Source organism: Prunus dulcis, chromosome 3 (assembly GCF_902201215.1).
Source record: "Prunus dulcis chromosome 3, ALMONDv2, whole genome shotgun sequence".
NCBI lineage: Eukaryota > Viridiplantae > Streptophyta > Magnoliopsida > Rosales > Rosaceae > Prunus > Prunus dulcis.
In genome coordinates this window covers 4,679,220-4,691,561 of record NC_047652.1, presented here as the reverse complement: position 1 = coordinate 4,691,561, position 12,342 = coordinate 4,679,220, and the positions used below count along the sequence as shown (strand labels likewise).

General features: G+C 38.2%; 2 protein-coding genes and 1 pseudogene across 2 annotated transcripts in view; 2 read left to right on the top strand and 1 right to left on the bottom strand.

Moving 5' to 3' along the window:
• Window positions 1-885: 885 nt before the first annotated feature.
• On the top strand, window positions 886-2,618 carry LOC117622901 (annotated as a pseudogene).
• Window positions 2,619-2,782: 164 nt separating this feature from the next.
• Window positions 2,783-12,342, top strand: part of LOC117621044 (protein PLANT CADMIUM RESISTANCE 8) — a 94,537-nt gene continuing 84,977 nt past the window's right edge. The window contains 3 exon segments of the mRNA XM_034351302.1: window positions 2,783-2,791; window positions 3,389-3,442; window positions 3,445-3,527. Of these exon segments, the coding sequence (XP_034207193.1) occupies window positions 2,783-2,791; window positions 3,389-3,442; window positions 3,445-3,527 (146 nt within the window).
• On the bottom strand, window positions 4,524-7,624 carry LOC117621243 (sulfite exporter TauE/SafE family protein 3-like). Its single transcript, XM_034351600.1, has 12 exons — window positions 7,344-7,624; window positions 6,896-7,055; window positions 6,577-6,777; window positions 6,437-6,501; window positions 6,306-6,342; window positions 6,145-6,221; window positions 5,990-6,076; window positions 5,837-5,887; window positions 5,493-5,714; window positions 5,115-5,208; window positions 4,854-4,994; window positions 4,524-4,753 (listed from the first exon to the last, which is right to left on the bottom strand). The coding sequence occupies exons 1-12, from the start codon at window positions 7,506-7,508 to the stop codon at window positions 4,677-4,679; spliced, it is 1,377 nt and encodes a 458-aa protein (XP_034207491.1). The 5' UTR covers window positions 7,509-7,624; the 3' UTR covers window positions 4,524-4,676.

The following is a 12,342-nucleotide window of genomic DNA, read 5'->3' as shown; positions in this document are numbered from 1 at the left end:
ATTTAATCTTCATTGGTGGAGTCTTTGATTTTGAAGAAGTGCAACAAAACTGAAAAAAAATATATAAATAAATTTTTTTTCCCCTTTCCTTTTGTTATTTTGTGTATTTGTTTTTCTTTCTAAATTTGGAAATAATTTGTTCACTTCTTATTTTTAAAGGTTTCATAAGGATTTATTTGAAAGTGGATAAGGACTTAAAGATGCGTCTTGATGCGTCTTGGACTTCTAGTGCAAAAATTCCGACTCTCTTTTAAATTCTTGCTTAAATTGTTGTGTATATTTAGTTTTTATTTTTATTTTTAGTTTTTTTTAGTAGGATTAAAACTCATAGGACCCTCTTGGAAGGAGTTAACTCTTGGTAACTCCAATGAGTTACTTTCACCGTTACAGTGTCCAGGAAAGTTCTTTAAGGAGACACCTTCAGTGTTTAAGAAGGATTTTAAGCAGGACCATTATGACTCCTCCAGCCTTCCCAGAAAAGACTTGGCTGTGATTTTGGAAGTTCTTAACTAGTCATCTTTGTGTTTTCTCTTAATAGGAGGACTAGTTATTTTTTAATTTACTATTTAAAATATAATACAAAAATACAAAAATACAAAAAATTTCTTTGTTTTTATTTTAATTTTCCTATTCTTGATTTTGCGTGGTGTTACAATTTCTTTTTCATTTGTGTGCTTTATTTAGAACTTTGGATTTTGTTGCATCTTGTGTATTCGATTAGTATTTTAAAAGACTATTTAGGATAAATAAGTCTTGTGGTATTTAATTAAGACTTTTAAATAATTGGAATTCCCATACTTCATAGATGGAATAATTTCGAGGAAACTGGAAAAGAACATTTCAAATAACTTGTTTCTTTATTTCCACTATCTCAATTATTGCATTTGTCCTACCCTCATTTTCAACATAAATATAAGGACCTCTGCACAAGTGCTAGCTACCCTCAACCTTTCCTTCGCAGCAATGGAGTTGTATCTCCCATGCCAAAACACTGCCATAGCTGGAATCTTAGCCATACTTGTGTTTTCCTACTTTATCATAAAGAGATCAAGCTCTGGTGCCAAAGCCAAGGGTCCCAAACCACCAAAAGTGGAAGGTGGGTGGCCTCTGCGAGGTCATCTCGACCTATTCGGAGGATCTCAGCTTCCACACATAGCTTTGGCTTCCTTGGTTGGCAAGTATGGACCAATCTTCACCGTCAATATTGGCATCCACTCCGCTTTGGTGATAAGTACTTGGGAGGCGGCCAAGGATTGCTTCATCACAAACGATATCGCTGTTTCCTCCCGTCCTGCTACGCTAGGGATTAAGCACTTGAGCTACAACTTTGCCATGTTCGGGTTTAGCCCCTACGGTCCATACTGGAGTGAAATTCGCAAACTGACATCCCTCGAGCTACTCTCAAACCGCAGGCTCGAGCTACTGAGAAACGTTAGAGCATCCGAAGTAGAGATGAGCTTAAAAGAGCTGTACACTCTATGGAGCAACAGAAAAGAAGGGTCGGGGGAGCTTTTGGTGGACATGAAGCAGTGATTTGGAGGTTTGACTCTAAATGTGATTTTTAGGTTGATTGCTGGAAATAGATGCTTTATGAATGGGGATTTGAGTGAGGAGAAGGGGGCAAGGCGGTGGCAAAAAGCCATGGGGGAGTTCTTTCATTTTCTGGGATTGTTTCTGTTGGGAGATGCTGTTCCTTGGCTTGGTTGGATTTGGGTGGACAACAGAAGGCCATGAAGAGAACTGCCAAAGAACTGGACAGTATTCTTGCGGAACGGTTGGAGGAGCACAAGCAGAAAAGAACTAAAGGGAAAGATCAAGATTTCATGGATGTCATGCTTTCAGCCATCGATGGAGTATATGTTGCTGGCTTCGATGCTGATACCGTCATCAAAGCAACATGTTTGGTATATTTACAACAACGACCTCAATGGTCATATGCTAAATTTGTTTTATTAATCACCAAAGTTTTGATTGTGCAGGCTATGATTTCTGGAGGGAGTGACACAACCATGGTGACCCTGACGTGGACACTCTCTTTGCTTTTGAACAACCGCCAAGTTTTGAAGAAAGTTTATGAAGAACTTGACCAGCATGTTGGCAAAAGAAGATTGCTGAATGAGTCAGATATAAATAATCTGGTGTACCTGCCGGCCGCTATTAATGAAGCAATGCGTTTATGCCCACCTGGACCACTCTCAGTCCAGAGGGTGTTCAGAGAAGACTGTACCGTAGGAGGGTACCAGGTTCCAAAAGGCACATGGCTGCTAGTGAACCTGTGGAAGATCCAAACTGACCCTCAGGTTTGGGCCGACCCGATGGAGTTCAAGCCAGAGAGATTTCTCACTACCCATAAGGATGTTGATGTTAGGGGTTAGCAATTTGAGCTGACGCCGTTTGGGAGTGGTAGAAGAGCATGCCCTGGGATAAGTTTTGCTCTTCAGATGACGCTTTTAACTTTGGCTAGTTTTCTTCATTCGTTTGACGTCACGACCCGAGGAAATGCACCGGTTGATATGACTGGAAGCGTTGGATTTACGAATATGAAACTCACCCCTCTTGATGTCCTCGTCAAACCACGCTTGTCTCCACATCTTTATGAATAAGTTCTGAATGAGAATATAAAACAAAATGCACATATGCATGTATGTTCTGAATGTATTAAGCTGAAAAGCTTGGCTTTACTAAATCTATCTTCTACTTATGAGCTTCATGTTCGTAAGTCCAACTCTTCCACTCATATATAAGCTTGATGAGTTTCCTCTACTTTTGACATACATGCACGATGGAAAAAGTAATAGATGAACAAGAAGAAAATTAATCAAGAGAGAACAGGACCAGCTTTCCCATGGCAAAACATTGAAGGACAACACTTGGTATAGCGCTAGAGAAACTAGACAGGAGAGAGCATGAGAGAGAGAATGGGCCCTAACACATGTTGGTCTTTAGCTACGGGGATAATGACACTAGGAAAAAACTGTGGACATAAATTGGTCGACGTTCCACCTCAAACGTAGACACCAGCCCTTTAGCCAGTGAAAAGCATTTTTTGCTAGCCGATCATAGTTCAACCGATCAAACCCATGAGTTGCAAAATGGATAATCTCCTTTTTTATCTAAATTCAACATGAAATCCACCCATTCGAGAGTCCAAGTTGGCGACTTTAGGGTCCTTCAGGGCTTGTTTGATAGGGAGGATTTTTTTTTTTTTAAAGGTGAAAGGAACTTAAACTAGCGAAATGCGTACATTTCATGAAGATCATACTAACGATAACATTTTTATCTTCCCTTTTTTTCATTTCAATATGCCTTCATTTATCTACCAAAATCTTATGAAATTGAAGACAAATAAGCCTGTATATTCTTACATTTGAATACATTGCATGGCAAGGAGACTACAGATGACATTAAAATTGGTTTACCTCAATCTAATTATGTTAATTCTTTGTTTTGACAGCATTTTTACCTTGTGTGACATTTGGGCAGATCGCAGAGGTATCGGATGAAGGAGAAATGCGTAAGGCCTCATCGTATATGCAATTTTTGTGATTTAAATTTATTTCATATGGTCATGCATTAGAGTAACGGGTTGAACAGTCTTTTGTTTTCCATCATGTCCATCAAAGTCACTTTAAGCTTCTTGCAAAAATTTAGTTGAAGACTTGAAGGCCCAGCTGATTTGCAATGTTTACCGGACAATTGTGATTGATGAAAACTTGGTCATTGCAGCTTCCCACCTGGGGAGCTTCATATACTTATTGATGATTATGGGCTCAAAGTATGGAACAAAGCTGGTATAACCTGGTAGAAGCTCCATACCACAGATGTGATCTCCCATGTATTTAGTTTTTGTTGTTCTCTTTGTCAAGAATTCAGAGAGCTCAGAAACAGAGGATTTGATCCTGCTCTAGGTATCCACCACAGAACTAGTCTAGTGCTTCACACTCAATTTATATTTGATAGATGAAAAACCATATAGCAAATTCGATATCGCCAATTTCTTCTCTATTAGTGTGAACCATGGACTAATGGGGTTTATAATGTTTGCTTTACAAATAACCAAAAGCATTTTCGGACTAATTTTTCTCAAACGAAATAATTATTGGTGAACTTTCCGGCAAAGAAGTCATAATGATACTTGTTGAATATTGTATGCAGGATGGAATGGAATTCTTGTTAAACGGACGGAGGACAGAACCACAGAAATTCCTCCTCGGACTTGAGCCATGTATAAGTGAAAGTTTTTGTCACCCCTAGAAAGTATATCCTTTTTTTTGCTCTTCTTTTAACTGTGGGTTATGTTACTAAGCTTATAATGTAAATTTCTGAGGTCGATTCGCTTCTTGTTGTAACTTGTTACACTACCCCATTCTCATAGCTTGTGCCCTTTTCTGTTAATTTGAAGCAATGTAAGTAAAGGTGCAGTATCTATGCCAATGATTGTTTTATATAAAGTGAGTCTCCAATCCTTACATACTTTTCATCTCAATCAGTGTTATGTTAGCTTGATATGCACTAATGTTCCAATGATCTCACTAATTCTCTTTGTGATAAATATTTCTACCCCAAAACTTAAAGCTGCTTTACAAATTCTTTGGCTCAAAGACTGGATATAAAATGATAACGACATCGTGAAGTTTCTAGAAACCCAGTTAAGGCCCTTAAGAAGACGAGGTTCTTCAAGTGCAGATGTTCTGAAATCCCAAGGAATCTTTATGCTCAATATTTTTAATCATGTTTTTTATGCCAATCCCACCTGTTTAGAGGAAAACAAAAGCATTCGCTCACCATCTAAACATAAATATATTGGCTTTGAACAAAAGGAAACAGTGCATGTATGTAAGAATGAGACATACCTAACATCAGTGAACTCATAAATACTGTGAAAGCTAGAATGAAGATAATCAAAGATGCTCTTCCTAATTTCTTAATCACCTTTCCTGCCACATGTTGCCCCGTGATTGCAGAAACAGTAGTCACAGCAGCAAAGTAGAGAGCTGCAAGAGAATTACAGTGAAAGAAACCAAATTTCTTTTAATAGATAAAATTTCTTGTAAACATCCATTTGTGTAGTTACTAATTGATTCAAAGAAAACTTGAATGGCTAAAAAAGTTACCGTAGGGAACTGGAAAGCGGTTTAGGAGGTAGTATTCTACAACAGACATGGATGAAGAGAATGTCATGGCAAAGGTGGCCGTGGCACTTGACACCTATATGAAAGTTCTCATCACAAATAAGGACTTAAGGTATCAGATAATTACTTAAGGAGAGAATAGTTTCTAATGGATAGCTTCTCCTCTTTAAGTGGTGGAGTTAAGGAAGTGAAATTAGGAAAAAAAAATGTGCATTATGGTGTAACTAATGGAACATGTGTTTTTCAAGCTGATTTTACTTCCAAGAAAAAAGAAGTGTGCTTCATTATGTAATTGAATACAAAGATTGTGGGATAAACTCAAGAAAAACAAACATCAATTGTTAATTTTGAAGTATGAACCTGAGGAGGAATTCCCATCTCCAAAAACATTGGACCCAACATAAACGCTCCACCGAGGCCAAGCAATCCACCAAGCATACCAGCTGCTGTGCCACAGGCACAATAAGAAACAAGCTTGTACAATGGCCACTTTGTGGTTTCTTCTCCCATGGATGCAATTACTCTCTGGCCTTTGTACAGTTTAACTGCCTGATATGAAGTTACACCAACAGCCACCGGAATCTGATAGATACAGGAAGAAAGGAAGAAAAGAAAAAAGTTCTCATTATAATGGGATTCTTGCTTGAGCCGTATTTGTAGCCACAAGGAAGTTTGTCTTCTTGATAGAAGGAGCATGGAGGTACCTGTGAGAATTCTACCAACCAATATGTCAGTGAACATTTTGTCACATAATTCTGTGTCAACAAGTAGGATTTCGATCAACTGGAAGTGAAGGGAAATTCCAAATAGTAAAGTTTCAAAGGAACATCAAAATGCATATGAAACTAGATAAAAACCTTAACAATCTGCAATGCCAATATTATGGTCCATACAGCAACAATTACTCCAAGTTCCTTCCAGCGAACATTATCTAGTACAGGAACCTGGGACGGTTGCTTAATTCAGTCCTTAGAACCATACATAAAAGAAGTTTAAGCTTCATAAATTTTACCGCTGTTCGTTCAGGTTCCTTGGTTTCTGTTAGAGTGCCATTGCTTGGGCCTTCCGGAATATATTTGTCTTCAACATCTTCATTAGCAAGAGCAAATTAGACTTGCAATATGTATATGTCAGAGTTTCAATAGGTCATCAAGAAATTATAGGCCAACCCACCATTTGATTGCAACTGTTTTGAAGCATCAAACATGTTCTAAAAATAATGAAACAAGTTGTGAAGTATTAGATGGATTAGAAGTGCAGAATATACAATCAACTTGAAGAACAAAGAATAGTTTAAAGCCTGCCTTTTTAGTTATAGTTTCTCTTTTCCATGTCTCAACACCCTTGAAGAACGACTTAGTTGATACCCCTGCAGATCACGACCACTCAAGGAAGTTCTCGAAAGATGTAAAGGAATAAGATTTGCAGCTTAGAAAATTGTTACCTAAGAGCACAATAAATAGTAGGATGGTGATCATCCAGTCAGAAAGAACCACATTCAAAGAAACACCAATGCTGATCCCAAGAACCAACACAGGTTGGAAAAGAAGAGCGAGATCATAGTCAATGATGGGCAGGTCAAGTGTAGGATGCCTTTGCCTTAAATTATACATGACCGTTGCAGTTGCTGTGCCTGTGATCATACCTGACTGACCACAAAGAAGCAAAATTTAGGTGTTTGAACAGTAAAGAACAAGATAAATTAGCACAAGAATGAGATGAATTTAAAACTGTGATATATGAAAGTATATATATGTTTTTACATTTGGAGACTGCAATTGATGATTTCTGGTCAAATCCAATAATGAGGGTGAGCATTGGGATGAAAAAGCCACCCCCACCAACACCTCCCACACTCCCAAATGCTGCTCCAACAAATGCAATCATCGTACCCACCGCGATTTTCCCGCCAAATCTGATATCCTGTATATGATCATCACTACAAAGTTTGAACTATTTGGAAGCACCATTTAAGACCTGCTATTCAGTTTTACCTACAAAAATGTATTGAAAAAAAATGTGAGTTTTTGTTTGTTTGTTTAATGGTAAAACAGAGAGAACAAAAGTTATATATAACAGGGAGGTAGAAGATTTACAAAAAAAAGTTTTTACATTCCAAATAGATCATCCTTGGGCAAGGCACATTTTCTCAGCAGCCTAACATGCATTTAGGCAACAAACCCAACAAAGGTAATAGAAAATCGGACTTACAGGCCACACATGCTTATAACCCAAGTGAGATTGAACCTCTTTCCCAGTAATATTCTGGCTTGAAGGTTGTGAGCCCAACATTTCTTCACGTGCTGAAACTGCTGCAGATGATAATGCTAATAAAACCAGAAAACCAACTCCAAGAGTTCCAATCTTACCAGCCATTTTCTCAGAACTTCCTCCTAAACTCAATGCAGTATAACCAAAACTAATACATATATATGCCAGCAGGGTCTAGCCCAGTGGAAAAGGGCTTTGACTTGTAGACTAGTGATCTCAGATTTGAACCCCATGGCACTTTGGTAGTGTAGGTGTGAGAAACCCCCCCTCCTTGCATGCATTAAATAATAAAAATAAACTAATACATATATATTATATATACTACGACTTGGATACAAAAGAATGTATCTAGATGTATGTACAGAACGTCTAGCAGGATCTCAAAAATAAGAAACTTTCTGCTGGCATTGCCTTTGATTTAGTCTAATTTATATTTTTCAGATTCACTATGTGTATGCATGCTAATGGAAGAAAGATTTTGTCGGTTGACTGATATTGAGTGATGGTTGATTTAAGACATTCACGTACGACAGTATGACTTGATTAGCTACCATACCAACTTTGAACCTCCCTAATTACTTCTCTCACCCATATATATTCACTGCTCACCCATACACATTTATTACTTGGACCCTTGACCTCTTATATAACATATATGGAACTCAAAACCAGTGTTTTCAAAGGCATGCCTAGGCATGCGTTGAGGCGCGCCTCGGAGCGAGGCGGAGGTGATTCGCCTCAGGCGCAGCTCAGTTTAGCAAATGTCATGAAAGGCGTACGCCTTGAAGTCGAGGCGGTCCGAGGCGGCCGCTAAACACAAATGCGCTGTAAAAGGCGCAAGTCTCGCGAGGAAGACAGACTTCCTTTATTTGAAAAATCTGATTCCAGACGACGTCGTTTGCACTGGCTGTGTTGTTTTGGTTCCCTTTAGTTAAGTTGTGCGTTTCAATTTTAAGTTTTAATATTAGACACGCACCGTTTGTTCAAAGGAAACTAATTTACCCATTTATTCCTTCCCTACAGATCAACAGAAACCGCCTTCCGCCTTCCATCATCAGTTCAGTCCACCTCCATAATCTACTCTTTTATCTATTCGAACTAGGTAGAAAGGCACTAGACTTAGAGAGATAATATAACCAAAAGGATATATAGTAAAGAATTGAGCAATAGTAAGAGAAATTTTGAAATAAACATGCTTTGATGGTTAATTTATATTCTAAAGTGGCATTTAATTCATTAAATAGCTGTTTTATATTTTTGTAATTATAATAACTCAATACCCGAAAGGCTTACGCTTCAACGCTTTAAGGCTTACGCCTCGCCTCATAAGGCATAAAACGCCTCACTCTAACGCCTCGCCTTTCAAAACATTGCTCAAAACTACTGGACAATTTTACTCTGAATTAATAAACGTTTCGCCCCTTGACCAGGGGAAGGGACTAAATGAATTTCTATTTTGTGCAAATTGCTCCATTCGGACAGAATGTATTTGAAAGAAAGGATTTGTATTCGACAATTAGGCTATAAATTTTCTATAAAAAAGCTATAAAACATTAGACTGAATAATTTATACCAGTTTCTAAGCTTATAGTGTTCTAACATTGGACACTAACATTGGACTAATTAATACCAGTTTCTAAGCTTATAGTTTTCTAAAATCAAATAATCTGAGCTAAGGACTTAGGATCCTTGACTGCACTTTCTCTCAAACCCAATGTACTCCTTGGGCTCAATTTGCTTAACCATGTTTGCTATGCCAACTCTACCTGTTTAGAAGCAAAAACTATACATGTTAGCAGAAAATTCATATCTGGAGCTTAACATGAGGTTAAAAGTAAAAGAAGAAAAGAAATAAAAAAGGGTTTGCATGGGTAAAATGGCACATACCTAAGGAAACTGTACTCCCAAGTGTTGTGAAAGCCAGAATGAAGATGATCAAGTATGTTCTTCCTAAGGCTTTGATCACCTTTCCTGCCCTATGACGGCAGAAAGAATTGTCGCAGCAGCAAAGTAGAGAGCTGCAGAACAATTACAATTACAGAAGCCAGCATTTATTTAAAAACAGAAATTGCCTTCTAAGCACAAGTAGTGATTAATTTATGAACAGAAATGTGAATGGCTAAGAAATTTACCATAGGGAATCGGAAATTGTTTTAGGAGGTAAAATTCTACAGCAGACATGGATGAAGAGAATGTAATGATAAAGGTGCTTGTGGCATTTGACACCTGCAGAAAAGTTCTCAACAAGTTAATAAAATTATCATCATATTTTGTTAGCTTTTACTCTGAGGGATGGAACTAATAAGAAGTGAATGCGACAAGAATGAATACTTTAGAATTGTAAGAGGCACCCAAAGAAAAACAAACTCAACTACATCACTTCTCAAATGTTGAAGTATGAAATGTACCTGAGGAAGGATCCCAATCTCCAGAAACAGTGGACCCATAATGAATCCTCCACCTAAACTGAGCAAACCGCCAACCATTCTACTGCTATGCCACAGGCACAATATAAAACAAGCTTGTGCACTCTCCAGTTTGCACCTTCTTGTCCACTGGATGCAATTGTTAACTGCAGCACATAACTTGCTCCAACAGCCACTGGAATCTGATTGATGCAGGACAAAAGGAACAAAAAGTCCTTAGTTGAGGTACACATAATTAAGGCAAAAACAAATTAAACCTATCGGGATGTAAACTTAGGCATAAGTTTTGGAACAACAAAACAGAAAATATTGACTGATGCATTATGGAAATTTCATTAAACATGTCCAGAACTCATTAGGAAATTAATAACACAGTCGATAAAAGCTATAATGCACAACATTCAAGCAGAGAAAGCTAGAAATTCTTACAACTATGAAACTCCAATCTAAAGTTTTAGAAAATTGGATAGTCTGGGGGGTGACTGAAACTGTAAATCGGTGGAATTTCATCAAATCAATAATATTTGAGTTGAAAGTGAAGATGTATGAGGCTTGTTCAGACGGTGAAAACATAAAAACATGTGATCAAAGTACTTACAAGTTACATGTTGATATTGCGATTGATGATTTCTGATCAAACCAATAATCAGGGTGAGCATTGGAACAAAAAGAGCCACCCCCTCCATACCTCCCTCGCTCCCAAATGCTGCCCCAACAAATCCAATTATTGTACCCACCAAAAGTTTCCAGCCAAATCTCATTTCTTGTGGCAAATTTTAATTATTTCAAACATACGTACCACATTGTTTAGTAAGTACTATAGCTAGAGTTTCACATTCTTTTATTTCTGAATCATCGGTGGAAGGCTGACGCCGGCAGTGAGAGCCAAACCTCCCTTTTCTTTTCAATCTATGTTACTTTTGTTGCACTGTACCAAAAGCTGAGTACAAATATAGCAACTTTGTTGAAACAATTATGTACAGATATAGGGAGGAAACAAACGAGTACAGAAATATTTGAGTTTCCCTAAATTCTAACGTCAAAAACAAAAGCATGTATATGAGTGTTTGTTTGTTTGCTTAAGGACAAACATTAGAGATCGATGATAAGGACAATAGAATGGACACATTCTATTTATCACAAAATGCAAAGGTCAAAGTTCAAGTTCCAAAGGGAAAAAGGTTGCAAGTGATCAGTCTTTTTTTTTTTTGGATCAAACCCTGCATCTGTTACAGTATATGCTGCCTCCAATAACTGGGGAAATTCAAAGCATTATACCTCCAAATTCCAATACAATGTTTGTTCTTCACCTTTAAAAATGCTTAGAACTCGTAGGTCACGTTTCATGGGGCAAAAAAAGAAGGGAACTTGGAGGTTACATCTTCTAGTCTTTATTTTTAGGACCTCACTGGTAAGCTCTAAACTGAGAACTCAAACCTCTCTCTCTCTCTCTCTCTCTCTCTCTCTCTCTCTCTCTCTCTAATATACACACACAGAAAAACTTCTTGATGGCTGAAAAGGTGAGTGAGAAGAAGAAGAAGAAGAAGAAGAAGAAGCATGGTTCAAGTAACAAAGAAAGGCAGATTGACCAAGTCATGGCCAGATCTTCCACCACAGCTTGTCAACTTAATCCAAAAGGACTCAACTATAATGCAAACATGAGTTTTCAAGGTGTGTCCAAGTCATGGATGACAGCACCAAGGCAATGCAATCCCAACCCTTCATCGCATCCATGGTTAGCAATCTCCCAATCCAACGGTCATCATAACAAAAACCATGACCAGTATCATTTCAACAATATTCCAAACCCAACAATTCCATGCCTCATAATCCCAAGAGCCATCTTAACCCCAGACTTCTACACTTGTTCCCTCCAAAATTGGCAAACCACACCCTTCTTCTGGAACCCAAAGAAGCAACATCAGAATTCATCACACCACCTTGTAGGGTCCACAAATGGGTTACTCACAGCCAAAGCATCTCACAATCCTCTTCAGTATTGTGTGTGTGGGACCCAGTTAAGAGCCTCAAGTTGGACCTACCACAGTGGGATGCCAATGTTCCATTTAAATGTGCAGCCTCTCACATTAATGGTGACTCATAGCCAGTATGAGCCATCCAGCTTTCTTGTTCTACAAGATACAAGGAGGCATTGAATATGCTCAGGTAAAACAAGATTGCACAATTACTGACCCTTGGGACAAGTCAGAACGACACCGTTACATGCACCAATACCATTGGGTTTGAAGGTAAGTTTTATGCCTTTAGTTTTCAGTGCAGGGGACACTTGCAGTCATAGAAGTTACTGACCCTTACCCTAAAATTACTGTTGTTAGTACAACAAGGGCAGTACCGTCAATTTATTCAAGGCATTTCCCAGAGTACTTGGTCGAAACAGTTGGTAGAACACAACTATAATTTCATCACTTCCCAGGGGATAAACTATTAGTCACCCCATCACTTAATCTTTAGTTAAACAACTAGGAAAGGCGCCCGCGCAATTCTACGGGTTT